This window comes from Anas platyrhynchos, chromosome Z (genome assembly GCF_047663525.1).
Source record: "Anas platyrhynchos isolate ZD024472 breed Pekin duck chromosome Z, IASCAAS_PekinDuck_T2T, whole genome shotgun sequence".
In the NCBI taxonomy this organism is placed as follows: domain Eukaryota; kingdom Metazoa; phylum Chordata; class Aves; order Anseriformes; family Anatidae; genus Anas; species Anas platyrhynchos.
Genome location: NC_092621.1, coordinates 18,914,378 through 18,931,738, shown reverse-complemented (window position 1 = coordinate 18,931,738; position 17,361 = coordinate 18,914,378). Strand labels below are relative to the sequence as shown.

The window sequence follows — 17,361 nt, the reverse complement described above, 5'->3', positions numbered from 1 at the left end:
AACATGGCTTGCTCTTCGTTTTTCTATAGAGTTATATAAACTATTTATAGTTATATAAACTATTAAACTATTATAATAAACTATTTTTCCCTCTTAACAGGCAGGATTTACTTCTGGAATCATTCTTATCTTACTGATGGGCCTTTTGACACTTTATTGCTGTTACAGAGTAGTGAAGTCACGGAAAATGATACGTAAGAAATGCCAAGTTTCGTAATGCAAATGAAGTGTGAAATAAACAGATCTAATAGATTTTTAGTTTTTCTCTACCACTGCTATTCCTTAGATCTGACCAGCAATGAAAAGCTATTCCTTTGAATGTCCCTCCTTTTGGAATCTGAATCTAAGCTCTGTAAAGTATTTTTAATAGATTTTTCTTCAGTTCCTTGGGACATAGGTTTTATAACCAAACCCAAACTCTTAGCAAGCAAAATTTCAGATGCTTATTTATTGTTTAGGGACTTGTGGAACTAGAGGCTCACCTGCCTCTCCATAAACACTGTCTGGTTCTCTGCTTGTATTTTTGATTGTGTTCTACACTGGAACAACATGGGCTGTAGCTGCATATGTCTTGTATGTCTGTACTACCCTAATGTTTATATATAAAAATCAACTTTCCAAGTCTGTTTCTGCTTAGAATGGAATGAGGTCCTTATCATCATTTAGCCATCTGAAAGCTGCAATACTGCTGTCTCTAAAATGTGCACAACTGAATGCATGTGGTACTCTGCATTCTGTGTTGGTTGCAATTTATGTATGATTGCCTCATTGACAGCAGTTCTACTTTGAGTGTGCTTTTATTGTTCAAAGATCATCTAGCAGCTCTTGTACTTAGTGCTTTTTTGCATAAACTACCACCTTATTTGCTTCAATAATGGCAGTTAAGATCATCTACTCAGCTTGTGACAGCTCATTTTAGGATATTGTTTAGGACCACTTCATGGTCTGGCCTATTCTGCTGTAACTCCTCCAAAAAGCTTTAGTTGTAAATGCATGCATGCATTTTGTGTCTTATTCCAGTGCTTCTGAAAGTACTCAGAATAGTCGTATGGCAGCCCTGTGTAGAACAAGCAATATTAATGTAGTAGCCTGTTTGAAGCAGAACAGTGTTTCCTAATGAGTGTTATACTTTCAATTTAATAGCAATCTTCTTAGCCCATAGAAGCACTGTGAATTTGTCAGACTATTCTGAAAAAGTTACGTCTTTTAATTAATAGTTCCAGTGACCCTAATAAAACATTTCGTTTAATTTGTATCTTTTTTGATCTTCCTCAGCTTTAATAGATACCTCAAACTGGGAATTTCCAGATGTTTGCAAGTATTATTTTGGATCTTTTGGTCAATGGACAAGCCTCTTATTTTCTATGGTATCGCTTGTTGGAGCCATGGTTGTTTATTGGGTGCTTATGTCCAACTTCCTGTTCAACACAGGAAAGTTTATATACAGTAAGTATTAATGTGTGATTAATGTTTACAGCTGTCTCATTTAAAGATCAAGACCTTGCTTTATTCTGAGAAAGGATTGTCCAGTTTACTTAATCTTGATTTTGTTACTTTTTGTGAAAAGTCAAGTGAAAATAAGTAACTGTGTGTGGAGTTACGGGCATAAGCAGGTATGGTTTCAAAGCCAGTCTCTCAATCTCTCTTGAAGTGTGCTTGTAATGAAGGACAAAGTACCAGTTATCTGGCGTCCAAGTGAGTAATCAGGCTTTCTGATACAGTTTCTATAATGTGTGTTCGTTGGTGGGCTTAAAATTGAAAGTTCCAAACTCAAATCAGCTTGCATGTTTCCAGTCTGTATTTTCACCCCCTCCTTGTTTGCACTACTCTAACTATTTGAACAGCCATATGACAGATGAGCCATATGATGGCATGCTGAAATGATCCAGGTTAATGAAAAAGATCTCCACCTAAGAAAATCTAGTTTCATTCTAGATTTCAGCAAATGCAGTTACAGTGCTACCATAGAGACCATTTCTGCAATCATCCCTGAAGGGATGATGATCTGTAAAACAGCGAAAGAAAATTTTTATTCTGGCATTGCTACAAAAGAAAACATTGGTTAGTTACACCCTTGTACATGCACGGACACACAAGCTTTTGTGGATACAATCAATTAGGTATGTAGAGTTGTGGGAATAAAATGATGGAATTGAGAGCTTTGAAAATCTGACTCATGGTGTTGAATAGCACAACTAAGATTTAAGAGTTTCTGTTTTGAAGGTAATTAACAAATCTCTTTTGAGGCAAATAACTGCACAGATACTTATTCCCCCTAAGCAGAGTTTAATTAGAGTTCCCACCATCCCTGGAGGACACACATTACTTTATTGGTTAATAACTGGTTTATATTAACTGCTGACCTAATTCATATATTCTTAAGGCCATTCCATTGTAGAGTTTGTTTTTCTTTAACAAGGCTAACATTTTAATCCTAAATTATTCTAAACTAAATAATAATAATAAAATCTTCTATTCCATGAGTCTGGCATGTTTTATCGCTTAAAGATATTTGTTATAGTGTTTTTGCTCAAGTTGCTTGCTCTGTGACAACCTTAACCATTGGATTTTTGTCTTAACTTTCATTGTGGCTATTCAGTTACTAAGCTGTAGAATGGGTAATAGGATGGAGGTTTGATCCAATGGCATCTTCCCACCATGTGTTTCTAAGCTGTCCTAAGCAGGATGCTGTATTTGATTCTAGTACATTCAGGTGGCTTTTCCAAAAATTTACATGAACAAATGGATATCCTGAGGGAGGATGGTCTAGAAATTGGTACTGCATATAGAAGGCAAGGACAGTAAGCCAAATATGATATGCTTTTTTTTGTTGTTTTTTTTTTTTGTCTTCTTACAGCGGTGACCAATTTTTCTGTTCTGTTTTTGTTTTATGAAATAGAAGTAAAACCACAAATGCAATTGTTAGTTCTAAAACACTTTTATGTACAGAGGAAACATAATATTTATCTATCTATAACTAATTTTAAAGTGCTCTAATTCTGTAAGAATTGTCTTTTCTTTTGATGGCTTCACACTAGTTACTTTCTTTAAGTAGCAACACAAAACAGTGGTGAAGTGATGAGATGAGGAGTGTTTTTAATTACATCTTCTCTTTGTTTTGTACACCGAACTGATATCAATAAGTATGAGACTCAGTAGTGATTCAGGGCATCATAAATCAAAATGAAGAAACATAAAATTATTTTCTTCCCACAAGGCTTTTTGCTTTCGTTATGAGAAACAATCTGCTCTTAATTGCATTAAAAATTTGAGGCCTACTTCCCCTAGTGATTTTCTGTGTACACAATACACCCACATGCAGCAGAAGCAAATTTTAACCAGAGAGACACTAATTAAATTTCCAGGCTGATGGGCATTTTCTGTTTGCATGTGTGTATATATGTAAATAAAAGAAAACTACTGTCCAACGCTCTCATACTAGCCAAATTGCAGAAACTTTAAAATATCTGATGTGGCAGAGCAGTATAGTAGCACAGAAGTATTCTTGAAACTAAATACTATGAGAAGTGACTGTAGACGGTGAAACTTTTTCCAGAGAAGCCCTTACATAAAATACAATATGGAAAAAACATCCCTCAGAGCCTCTTCTGAAAAAAAGATGAGAACAAAATGAGTAGGGGAAGTTTTTTCCATGCTGTATTGTATGGAAACTAAGGGTGTGAAGGGTATGTTGTATGAATCTTTTTTTTTTTTTTTTTCTGTTCTGAAGGAAACTGATTGCAAGTTGCATCTTCTCACTAACTTACTGTGCAAGAGCTGGGACATGTAAAAGTGTGCTGGAGGAACAGGAGTTCACAGCTGAGAGCGAATGCAAGGGTACTTCATAGACGGACAGGGCTGCTGAGAAAGAAGTAGTACAGTGAGGGGCTACTTCAAAACACTTTTAAAAGGAAGTTTTAAAATATCCACCTGAGTTGGTAGGGAGTACTAATTGTTGTATTGCATCTCTATGTCATTTTCAAAAATGTTTCCTTAACAAATGTTTTTTTTAAGACAACAGCTAAGAGCCTGATAGCAAAACTGAGACACTGATAATAGAATTTTCCCTTTTTTTTTTTTTCTTTTTAGACTATGTTCATGATATTAATGTAACAGATATTGTTCCTGGCACAAATGGAAGTAACAAAGGTAAGAAACATTTATTAGTACTGTGCTTCCGGGTTTGGGGAGGAGGGAGTTTAAAGGCTACTCTACTCATTTTCATGTGTAGATTTTAACCATGTTCCAGTTATAAAGTGTATAGCATAAGTTATAGCTTTGTTTTTAAAAACTAGTATTTTCCATCTGGGGTTTTTACTTCCACACATAACCACACAGGTAAAAAGGTTAATAATTAAAACAAAACAAAACAGCAGGGGAGGAGGGAGGCAAGACTTAAAAAGCAAATTACAAGTTTGTGTATACCCAGGTAGGTACTCCTAAAAACTTCTTAGCTGTTGCACAGTGAGGCATTGCCTTAAGGAATTTTAACTTTTGCACCCTGAAACTGGGGCACAGCAGATCTGCATCCTGTAGAAAATTATTGACTGGGATGTCTTTTCTCTTCACTAGCTCTGCAAGAACATTTTTATTTTAAAAAAGCTGTAAGCATTTTTTTTTAACTGCTGAACACAGAAAGAAACAACTGTCTAACTGCATGAGTGTCCACTTGTTTTTTTGTGGAAAGTCTGACATGCACAACTAGGGCAAGAAACTACAGTCAAGTTTGAAGAAAGAGCTGTTGAGAGTTCTCAAGTAGGCAGAAAATAAAGCACAGTGAAGGCAGGAGTTTGGACATTGTCAGTATCTGATCTTTTTGCCTTTCTGTAGAAACTGGATGTGTAGTTCTTTGTTATAAAGCAGAAAATTTTCTCTGTCGTAGGCAGTTGTGAGAATAGGGAAACATTTCACAACTAGCCATACAGCTATGCATCACACTAGCTGTAGCAGTGTTTCTGGAGAGCAGCTGTTTGGAGTCAGACAAACCAGTTGATTTGCATTTAAGCTAAAGTTGAATCCCGTTTCTCCTACAGTCCTTACCAGCAAGGCACCAGTAGCTGCTGCTGTGTTCTTTCTCTTGTGCTCTCTCCTGCTTCAGCTGTTTTGTCCCATTCTTAGGCAGCAGAGGTGTAAGTTAGAGACAAAGTAGATAACCGTATTCCACAGCATCCTCCAGTGACTAGAAGATTTAATGCAGCTGCTGCACAAAATAAAGGGCTGCTGGATGCTGAAATTACTCATGGCAGGGCGTCTGGGGATACCAGGGAAATGACAAAGAACAAAACATTTTGCAAGGTCTGTGAAACAATCCCCTTACAAGCAAAGGAGAGAAAGCAAATAAGAAAACTGGAAATAACGTAATGGTCTCAATAAGCTTGATAAAACACTTAATACACCTTTGCCTTTGCAATAGAACAGGCATGAAACCCGTGTGGGAGGGAGGATTTAAAGTTTCGTGGAATGCCAAGATTTGAAAGAAGAAATTAAGAGCATAAGACAGGTTCATATTTCACCACATAACTCTGTAGACATGTGTTAGAAAGAACTGCTGATTTTAACAAAAAGCAAATAAGCACATTTTCATCAGGGGATGTTTTGGTTGGTTGGTTTTGTTTCAGTCACTTGTCCAGGTGCTGCCATTGATCAGCCACTGTAACAATTGTGGCATTCCCTTTTGGCAGCATTATGGGTGTCCATCTTAAATTGCTTCTGCTGTATTTTCCAGCTGTGACGTACTTGCAACTGGCATGGCACCAAGATGATGGGGTGTTTTGCTTTGGGACACGAGTTTTAGACCTGCCATTGGTAGTTGTAGATTTCTTGTCATGCTGTTCATGTGTTCCCAGGGCACAATGCATTGATGTAGGCTCTTCTGTAGACAGATGCTCTTGCATTGGTTCATCTAATCTTACTTCAGTGTGCAAGGACAGATCACAATGCTAAGTATATAGCCAAATGAGGAGATGCGCTGCTATGACTCAATTTGTGCAGGTGCCTGCAGGCACTGGATACAGGTGAGGAGGGTATGTGACCCTGAAGGCTTACCCTGTGCTACAATTCAGGCTTCAAACAAATGTATGTCTCTGTTGTGCTCGCCTGAAAGAACAGTGGCATTTGTCAGCCTAAAGTACAAGGTGCCTAGAAGTGAAATCTTAGCACTGAACCCCTAATAAAGAAACAACTAGAAGTTAGGATCTGAGTTGTTGAACATTACTTTTGAGTGATCCTATTCTCAGGGGGTAAAACACACTCCAGAAATTATGGGATCTTAGCTGTGAAAATTCCATGCGTGTAAAATCCTTTTCATCTGGGGATATTTTTCTTTTCCTTTCCAGTCATTTGCCCAAGCGCTGCTGGTGACCACCCACCACAAAACGGGAGTATGGTGTTCTCTTCTGGCAACAGTACAGGCTTTGAGCTCTTTGAGGAGTGGTGGAACAAATCACAAACGGTACCATTTTACCTGATTGCCATTCTTCTGCCTCTGCTAAATCTGAAGTCTCCATCCTTCTTTGCAAAGTTTAACGTGCTGGGTAGGTAACAAATACTGATAAAGCACTGGTTCACTGTGGCTAAAATATATAGAAAACAGTGGAAGTTACTCCACTTACATAGATAGATAGATAGATATCATATATATATATATATACATATATATATAAATGTATAGAAAACAGTGGAAGCCTATACTGAAGAGTCAGGGGGAAAAACATGTGGAGCATAGAACAGTTAGAAAAAGATGGATGTGTATTGTAAAGGAGATAATGGACCTCCATTACATGTAATTGAGGGCTTTATTTGTCCTCTGTTCCAGTGTGACTCAATTAGAGGTTGGATCTGCTGTTGCTAGAACTGCTACATGAAAACGCAACACAGAACCTTGAGTAAGTGGTAGTGCTTCTGTGTAGAAAATAAGGCTTTTAAATAGACTGTCAATCTGTGATACAACATTAGGGATAAGAAAATATTTTATCAAGTGAGACCTAGCTATAATTGTGTCTGCTTTTAAAATAAGCACCATATCATGGGCAGCTATTTTTTATTTGAGAACTAACATGAGGATTAAAGCATAAATTTTCTCATAACTTCAGTGATTGTTATCTAATGCAGAAGGTGTTGGTTTTCTTTGGTTTTTATAGGACAAGAGTTGGAAAGCTATTTTCGAAGTACTGAAATTAATCTCAATAGAAAACTCTTACTTATCTTCACACTTACAGAAATCTAAGTCTTGAAACTATGGAATATTTTAGCTGTTAAGCAGATCCTCAAGTACAGAACCTTTTCTCTACTTAATTCTTTGACTATGCTCTGTATAATCAAATGATGATTTCCTTGGATTTGTTTTGCAGCCTTGGAGATAATGCAGTATTATTAGCCTGGAGGTTGCATCACAGTAGTCTTAATTGCTGGTGCATGGTTTCCTTCAGTATTTCCTTCAGAGTAGTCATTCTGTCATTCTTCTGCCCCTCTCTTTTAAATGCATCATATGCTCTCCATCCCACATGCAGACACAGCAAGACATTTATACCCATGTGTGATCTTGTCTGGAGTCTATAGTTGCTTAGAGTATTGCTGGATGACTGGACCAAAAAGAGGGAACGCAAATCCTGCATTATGATCAAGGTTCTCCAAGTTTATGATCATGACAATGTTTCAATCAGTAATTATGAAATGTTGTTATCAAGCTTTGAGATCCCAGCGTAAAGTTGATAACTGCAGTAAGCATTAATTATCTCTCCCTGGTCTATTTGGTTTACACAGTTGAGGACCGAATGGACATCGTAATAGCTGTGCTTCTGTGGCCAGCTGTGTCCCATGGCAGATTAAAATCCTGACAGATGAAACTGTAATTCATCTGTTACTGTTTAGAGATCTCCCTACCTACGCAGCATCAGTGACTGCTGGATACTTCTTCCTCTCTGACTAGTACAGTATCTGGAGAACATACCACATACTGAAAACCTGCATTGGGTGCAAGCGCATTGCTCTCTTTCTTTTACAGGTAGAGGGAAAGAAAAAGAAAATTTAGAACACTATAGTGTTTTTAAGAATGAATAGCAACTGTAAGAGTTTAGGCTACTGGTAACTAGTTGGATGGAGCAAGAATAAATACAACAAAAATACTTTCTATTGTCTCATTATGTTTGTTTACTCTTTTCTAGGTACGGTTTCAGTTATCTACTTAATTCTTTTGGTTACTGTAAAGGCTGCTCACCTAGGAATCCACCTAGAATACAACTGGTTTACAGAAGATGAGTTTTTTGTACCAGGTGAGATAGTTAAAATATGTTAACAAAGTGGATTTCTGCATTTTTAATTTCCCAGTCACAATAAACTCTGTGCCAACAGTTTTATAAATGAGATGCCAACTGTTGTTAGAACCAAGAATGTAGGATTGCAGAAGATAACAAGGATAATTTGAAACATTAGAATGAGTTTTGAATTGCTGGAACAACATGGGGATCAAAAAAGAAACTCCAGTGTTGTTCCACATTTCTAGTAGAATCTGACCTAATCTTTGAAATGATGGTAATGCACTGTGGCAACATGAGTAACAGCTCAGTGGGTAAAATACAGAGTGTAATTAACTGAGTAAAATTCTTCATATAAAAATCAACTGGTTTAAGTGTGTTCACATGATAGTTGAAGTAATCTTTCTGCTACTTATTCTTGTTCTTCTACCATTCCCTTGGGGTCAATTCAGCTCTGCAGTTGAAATTGATCTGGCACAATAATGAGCAGCATAAACAGCTTAGCTAGTGCATTCCATGTATTTTTGGCCAAGATATCTGCTTAAAACCCGGTACTCCCCTTCCCTGTCCCCCCAGTCCCTGACTATCATCAGATCTGTTTGTTCATTTTTCCATAACTGCTGAGTATCATTCCTTTCTCATCTGAGCCAGGCATTTAGAGACCTATTTAAAGATCTGAATGCCAAGAAACAGGTGAAATTCTGTGCTGAACAGTTTCTTCAACTTTGTCTTCTCACTAAGAGGAGAAAGGATCATCCTTTCTGGCTGAGTCTTCAAAACCAGGCAATTTTTGCCGAGTATGCCTGTGTGCAAGGCCAGAGCAGATGCTTTGAGGATGAATTATTAATCTCCTTAATTCCCTAAGAATCCTTCTGACTACTGCAGCATAAATATGAACTTAAATAGGTATGAACAGATGTAGGTACTTCTAAAACAGTGCTGTTTGTACTGTTTTCCTCTATCACTGCATTTACTTTCCAGTCAGTGTTTTATGAACTAACAAACTACTTTTGTCTGTAATGTAACTATTTGGGTTTTAAAGCACTGGGTGATTAGCGTCTACATTAATGACCTGATTTATTTTGTATGACATTATTCTTAATGCTACGTGTAAATAGAAATAATACTCTAATTTGCGCTGCTCAAAGTCAGTATATAGACAAAAATGTTTGATCTTGCTCCAGTGTAAGATTTATTTAGACAAGGAGAACTGCTGTGAATAATTTCAGGGGTCAATATGTATATAACAGGTAGGTTACACTGCCAACACACCTCTCTGAGCAACCCAATATGAGCTTTCTCTGAAAACAGAATTTTAATCTGAGCTGCCACAACAGACAGCCCTTGAATACTTGCAATAGACTCGTATTTACAAACTCTTTATTATGCTGGAGAAAATTCAACCAAACCATGGTTCACTAACCCATGTAAGCCAGAAACCAAACAAAGTCTAAAAAAGCAGGTTTTAAGCATCTTGAAGTTCAGGTCTAAAGATCTATTCATCAGTCCTAGTATAAAATGAATTACAGTATCACGTGTGTTGATGGTCACTACAAAGTGGAGCACCCAGTGGTGTGATTATTTTGGCAGTGTCGCTAGTATGGCTAGAAAATAGACAAAGTATATAGCTAAATACATTCAAGTCCAGCTAAAACTAGTTGTTGTAGCGGTGGGGAAAACACAGCACTAAGAGAAATTCTGAATCCGTCAGTGTGATTTTTATTATTGAAGTTCAAGTAGTGCTTTGGAAAAGACGCCCAAAATTTGATTGCACTCTGAATTCTACTGATAACACATCATGCTAGGTAGGTATTGAAGATACAGTGAATCCAGCCCTAGGGAAGGCATATTCTGGCAACCTGGATGAGTCCTTTGTAAATTGCCTGGGGTGTGTTTACCTGGCTGACTTCAAAGCAATTTAGAGAAATCTGGTTTAGATGTGTTTGCGTGGAGCTCTGTGTGATTTGATCTATAAGGGTTAGTGAGCCTCTGATGAGTGTTTTGCTATATTATTGGATGTTTTCCAAAAGCTGAGCTAGCTCAGCGATCTCCAATTACTGTAATACTCTAATATGTACATATACCCTTGTATAATAAATGGTGCTTTATAATAAATTTTATAATAAATGTTGTGGCATTGGTAAATTCATAGACCAGTTGCAGCACTTCCAGAAAAAACTCTAGAGGATGTTAACATTCAAGCATGGAAAGAAGCAGAACAATGCTATTTCCATGGAGACCAAAAAAAGAAAAGAAAAAAAAAAGGGCACCATAGCTGCTGTAAAAAGGTATGGTAAGGGAAGAAGTCGCTCTACCTTTCTTTGTGCCGTCTTTTGGAAGAAGCAAAGAAGCACATCCTAAGCATCTGCAGATGTCAGTTTTCCTCTGATAGCATAACTGATTTGCTAATCATGGCCTTTCTATAAACAGAGGATGCTCACAGAACATATGATTGCTGCCTATCTCCCTTTTTGGGGACCAATATATATACAGCTTCAGTGAAACCAATTCGCCCCTCAGAAATGCTTTGGAGTTACAATGTTGAGAAGCAAAAAAGTTTATATGTGTAAGTCCTAGATTACCTGATGAATTTTGATGGTTAGGGACATGTGAGAAGCTTTCATGGAGAGTATGTTATACAGTAACCACTGTCTTCATGCATTTTGAATATTTTGTTGGCTATGTTCAAAGACAGATTTTCCCATTTCAACTTGACTGTTCGTGTTTTTGCCAGTAGACTGCACAACATTAGATGTCCTCTGAATTTTGGCATTGTTTGATTCACAGAAACAAGTTATTAACACTATTTTCTCCCCCTCCTTAGAGTTTAGAATTCTGTTCCCCCAGCTTACGGGAGTTCTGACACTTGCCTTCTTCATCCACAATTGTGTCATCACTCTTCTTCAAAACAACAAGAATCAAGAAAACAACGTAAGTAATTTCACACGACGTTTCTGATTTGTATATATATTGCCAGGTGACACTATTTTTTTCCTGTCTGCTTCTCTTGAAATTGATCCAGGGACTATAATAGTTTCAGAAAATGCAAATCATTCTTGTGATCTGATAAGAAACCACCTATACATACTTTTCACTGGCTGCCAATCAGTTACATATGCATTATGAATGAAGCCGTGAGGAGAATCCCAGGCTTATTTGTGGTCATGTTGGCATTAAATGGCCAAATTACATGTAAGAGGCAGAAAGACTGACAAAGGTGCTGTGGAAAAAGTTACCTATTTTAAAACAAAAAATAGAGGAGAATCTGGAGCACAGAACTGATTCTGGTGGAGTACTGAAAAACAATGATGAGTTCTAGATAACATATTTTCTGAGAGCTGCTGTAGTAGGTTTGTGTAACAACTCAAAGTTTGTAGAGAAACGTGAACTTATTTAGGAAATCCCCAAGGTTGGAAACCTGGGTTGGGAACTAATGCAATACCTAGTCTTTGCACTGATCCTTTGTCCTTTGAAAATGTTACGTACTACTCACCCATGTGAAACTACATTCTTAGTATCTTCCCATCTTAAAAATACAAAATGGAGTAAGCATGATACAGTGGTTTAAGTACCTACCTGCAGTAATTGCTTAGATTTTTTTTGCTCCAGTACTTTCCAGGATTCTTGTCCAGCTTCATTAAAATCTTAGTTGGAAAGGTAACTGCAATAACATAGAAAGATTTTTAATTAATAGGCGGGCCAAAGACTGGTTCATCTGTTTTGATTACTCAGAGGCAAAGTTCAGATTATGTGCCAATGCAATGAGATGACTGTCCCTGTGAAACAAGGTCAGGTGATAGTGATGCCCCTCCGAAAAGGAGTAAGGAATTCTCCTCCAGGAAGGCTTCTTGTGTTTTACAGACAATTCTGAAAGTAGTTTAACAACTAAAGAGTGGGTTAGCAGTGTTCTGGAGAAAGAAAACTAAGCAAATTCTTCTCAGTGAGTTTTCCTGATAAAATATTACAATATGGAAGAAGGAAATAAATCTTTTCGTAGCAGTGGTTTTCACATTTTAAAGGCACTGTCACTTATGCAGTTAGCTTTTTATGCAGAGGACTACTGCCTCCGTGCCACTTTCAAGACTTTTTCCTGTGGCCATACCCCCTTCATTTATATTAGAGGAAGCAATAAGAGCAGCAAAGAGTAGTATCTGCAGTCTTCTCCAGTTTGTGCTTCCTGTGTTAAGGAGGAAAAAACTGCTGCCTGCATTTGAATCAGCTTTTCTAAACGCCCTCTCTGGGGTTTAAGTTGGGTATCGAGGTCAGCCCTACATGGATTCCCAGCCCTCAACAAGACTGTTGCACTGCAGAAGAGCATTGAAATTGCACAGAAGGAACAGCCTTTAGTATGGCAGGAAAGATTTGCAATGGGAGCTAAGTCTGTACATAGTTTTTCTAGGAGTTTTATTTGGCTAGAGATGTCTTGGCATGTTTCTTGCTGTTTGTAGCTGTACAGGAGCTTTTCACCTATGCCTGCAAAGTGCTTTGCAAATGTTAATGAAGCACTGATGTTCTTGAAGAGCTGTTTTGTGATTATTTCACTGGTCTGCTGGACTAAGTGGGAAGTTTACATATGTATATGGCTCTCAGCCTCTGTGATTGGTCACAAATAGAGGGTACTTCTTCACAGAATCACAGAATCACAGAATTTCTAGGTTGGAAGAGACCTCAAGATCATCGAGTCCAACCTCTGACCTAATGCTACATTTCCATCAAAAATATGTCTTCTGACATCGGTATCTCATGGAGATCGGATGGAGACTGCTGCTTAATGGCTCAACACACTATCGTGTCACTTCCACCAGAGTTCTGTGAGAAGGCACAGAACTTGACAAGCTGGGAAAGTACAACTTGCTGAAACTAGTGGTCATAAGAACCGCTCTTTGGTGAGGTGGAAAAAAAAAAGTAAGAAAAACAGTAACATTCCTTTTATGTCGTCAGAAATCCAAAACAATTGCAGCTTCCATTCTGGTAAGAGGCGTGCATAACTGCCCCAAGTTTAAAACGTGGGGGAGGAGTCCTCTGACTGCTATTCCCATACAGTGGTGGGTGTGAGAGGAGCGGTGCATTGGAGTAAACCAAATGTCAACAGCAAGGCCTGGAGAAGCCCTGTGAGCATGGTTTTTCATCTGCAGCTCAGTGTTGAGCAGTCCTGCTGACCACATAATGTTCTCCCTGCTCCTGTCTCACGCTGTTTCCCCCTTGTATCTATCAGCATGTTTGTGCAACTGCACAGTGAGCTGGTTTGATAACTTCCATCTGATTCACTTCTGTGATCTGATTCCCTGAGCATCGGTACAAGCCCTGTGCAGGAGCTACAGGGGAGCATGCTCTGTGTACTAGTGCTGACTCCTAACCATTGTTTGTGGACCTACCAGGGGGAAAGGCTGGAAACAGAAGGGTGGGCTTTGTTCACACAGCAGCTGCAGAAGGCATGGAGCTGTGGGTTCTGCTTATTTTCTGCAATATTGGAACATTTCTTATTACCCATGTACGGAGTGAGCTTCCATTGGTGCTACTTTGCCATCAGTTTCTCTTTCCAGCCAGGATTGTGTCCAGCATTACAGATCTTGGTGAAGTACTTTTGTCATCCTGTTATATGTTATCACTTGCCCTTGGCACTTGAACAGGTCATGTCTGTTTTTATGATACAGATCAGAGTCTAGGTGAGATATTGCAGAGGCAGCACCTGCCTTTTGAGAGGTTACCCATCTAAAATGAATTGATTCCAATATGGGCTTCCCCATGCAAAAGCTGAATATATGAACTTGCATTCACTGTGGTACTGAAGAAAAAATGTGCTGTTTTCCCGTGGCATAGAACAGGGAAAACAAGAACTGAAAGTTGTCTGCTCTTTTTAGCATTTCAGAGGAAAGACCTGTGGAGCCACAGAGCCTTTGCTGTGCTGCATCCAGCCCTGTGCCACATGTCCAGCCTGTGCCTGGGTACTTGTCTGTGGCTAGTAATATAACATCTTGTACTTTCAGAGCTCTTTTAAAGTTAGCTTCACCTGATTTATCGCTCATCCTTTTTTTTAGAAGGCCAATTTCTGCCTCTGTTCCGCAGCTGTTGCCAGCCCCAGTTGCCCAATTTTGTGTTCCTCCAGAGACACTTTTAATGCTTCATCCCATGAGTCTGACCAGAAAAGCTCCTGATCAGCCATAACTGTGGCTAAAGCATTGTCCAGTTTCCATCTCAAAAGCTGCTTGTTATTTCAGGTGTATTGAGAAGGGCTTGGCAGGTGGCAAGCTGTCAGTCTTTATGGACTGTGACCCACATGTTGTTTGCGATACTTCCCTTCCACCCTGATCCCCCCATATACTTCCTTCTTGCAACCATCTGTTCTACATTTGACTTTTAGATTATAAAGTCTAGGTGCAAGGGCTGCTGTATTCTATATGCTTAGGCAGCTTCCACCAGAGCGGAAGAAGAACAACTATAAATGTATTAATATTAAATTTAAAATTGACAAATGTGATTATTGCTTTGTTATTTTAAAATAATCCTTTTACGTCTCCCCATGTGTCCTTTAGTTTTATCTGTAATTACGCTGTTTAAACAGTATTTGTAGTCAAGGTCCTTAGGGAGTGAACCCAAGTCTCCTGAACAGTAATCAAAAGGTGTTCCAGTTACATGCAAACATGTACTCCTATGAAAATAACCCTCTTAGTGGCTTTTTTCTAACTCAGAAACAGATATTTGCAGTGCAGCTGAAGTGTGAGAAGAAATAAATACTGTTTTTGAGTTTTCGCTACTATTTTTTGCTGCTTATGGAAATCAAAATCTGGATATTTTGTATGTTGTTACAGCACCTGTGTCAAGGCTATCTTGGGTCATGTGCTATAAAAGTACATTATCAAAATCATGTCAGCATTTAGTTTTAGTACAGATTAAAGCAGACACTCTCGAGAAACTGTTGGAACACAGACTAGCTAGTATAATCACAGGTAATAGTGGTAACAACATACCAACTAGCAACTCTTAATCAAGTGCAGTCCAAAAGAAGTAGCATGAATTTCTTTTGAGATTTCTTGACCTCACAACTGCAAGTATTTGTCATAGCAATCTGGAGAAATTCTGGGAATAATTTAAAGAAAATTTTATTGCGCAACCTCTGGTGGAGTTTGTAGTCCTTACTCAGTGACCAGTGCAAGGAGAGTGGACTCTAGAAGCGTGTTCCAGCTGTATATAACTGATTAGCAACAGGAAGAGGTTGCAGCTGGAAATGTGTAGCTGTCAGGGCGTACAAGGGCAACCCTGGGGTTATGCATCAGCAGCGCCTTGATGTCTGATCAGAAAGATCGTTGGCCTCTTGTGGACTGATAGGGAAAAAGGCGTTGATCTTCTTTTCACTGGCAAAATGAGCAGAAGATTCCAGTTTTCAGTTCAGAACGCTTCTTGAAACTTGTAATCTACCCTGTGTTTATTTTCATGAGGGACTGCCTGCCTTCAGAAGATCCCAGAAAGGTGTAAAATATGCTTCTTTTCTCAAGGAGATAGTGTGAATAAACACTTCAGGGAAACATTTCCGTGCAGAGATGTGAGCAAGCCCATGCTCTGTGAGCTGGCCGGATGCCATAAAATCCTGGTCTGGAAGACATATAGACCTAATAAAAGTTGGTGCTGTGCCTGTGCTAATAAGATTTGCTTCTTAGTCATAGGAAAATAGGGTCATATTTTGAAGCATTAGTAGTAATCCTTTAAGAAGCTGATTGTTAGCAGCCTCTGAACAAATGGTTTGCTGTAAGGTAATGAGTGTCTTGTAGCATAGCATAAGCTTATATAGAATACAGTTTATGACTATAAAAAAGGTCTGCCTTTATTTATTACTAAAATTAAGTCAATGTAGAAAGGTAACACTATAAGTACACTGCTGTTAGGTTAGGCAAATGTATACGTGAATTCTGCAATTTTATAAAATACTTGAGGAATTTTGCTACTTAAATTCCAATACTAAATGTAGCTAACAAACTTCCACTAAATTTTGTGTAGTTCAATACTTTTTACATATTAGATGCATTATAAATATTGTCAAAGTTTTCAGAAGTGAACATATGTAACACATTTAAAAATGGGTTTATCAGCCTAGCTTCAGCACTGTCTCCTAAAAATCTTTGACAATTACTTAGTGAACTTATCTGGAACATTTATAGACATTTACTAACAAAACAGATAGGCAAATTTTATATAATGCCCAGAGGCATTATATAATACAGTAATAAGCTAAAGGACATATATACCTCTCTGCATACATATGCCTTTGTTTTATTTGGGTTATATTTGTAATTTTTATGTAATGATATATCAGCTGTGTCTTCCATTATCACAGCATTCATGCAAATGCTTGATGTATTAATTTCTATTTTGGAGTCTGTGCATCATCCTCTGTTATATATGCAGCTGGGTATGCATGTCTTTAACTGTAAAATTTTAGTCTGGACAAAAGACTTCTACAGCACTGATGGGCTTTGTCTTTAACAACTGTCACTGTGCCCCATAGCTCTTAGTAGTAATAGCTGAGCACAAGAAAGGAGAGGAGCTTTTTGTTTTAATAATATGTATGTTTAAATAATATATGAATGTTTGTACATCTGGCAATAACATACTACATCTATTGAAATATCTTTTTATTGTATCCTTTCCATATCTACATAGACATGTAAGACTTATCTAGCTCAAATTTGAATTATCTTGCAGCTTTCTGGTCTGATCCAGATTTGAAGTCCCCATTCAAGAAATAATAAGTAAAAGTAAAAATGTAAAAGCAATTAAAAATAACAAACATAAAACATTGACCTATGAGGAGTGGCTGAGGGCACTGGGCCTGTTCAGCCTGGAGAAGAGGAGGCTGAGGAGGGACCTCATCATAGTCTGCAACTTCCTCACGAGGGAGAGTGGAGAGGCAGGTGACCTATTCTCTGTAAACACCAGTGATAGGACCCGTGGGAATGGTGTTAAGCTGAGGCAGGGGAAGTTTAGGTTGGACATCAGGAAGAAGTTCACCGAGAGGGTGGTTGCACACTGGAACAGGTTCCCCAGGGACATAGTCACTGCACCAAGCCTGTCTGAATTTAAGAAGCATTTGGACTGTGCACTTAGTCACATGGTC

The 17,361-nt window shown here is 38.3% G+C and overlaps 1 protein-coding gene across 8 annotated transcripts in view; it reads left to right on the top strand.

Annotated features, from left to right (window-relative positions):
* The window catches only part of SLC38A9 (solute carrier family 38 member 9), a 49,461-nt gene that overhangs the window by 19,846 nt on the left and 12,254 nt on the right, over positions 1-17,361 (top strand). For all 8 annotated transcript variants that reach the window (XR_011805775.1, XM_038170803.2, XM_038170807.2 and 5 more), the window contains 6 exons: positions 101-194; positions 1,276-1,446; positions 4,090-4,149; positions 6,336-6,533; positions 8,163-8,270; positions 11,077-11,183. Coding sequence is in view for 7 of the 8 variants with exons in the window: in XM_038170803.2 (XP_038026731.1) it covers positions 101-194; positions 1,276-1,446; positions 4,090-4,149; positions 6,336-6,533; positions 8,163-8,270; positions 11,077-11,183 (738 nt within the window). In the remaining variant the exon portion in view is untranslated. The remainder of the gene's footprint in view (positions 1-100; positions 195-1,275; positions 1,447-4,089; positions 4,150-6,335; positions 6,534-8,162; positions 8,271-11,076; positions 11,184-17,361) is intronic.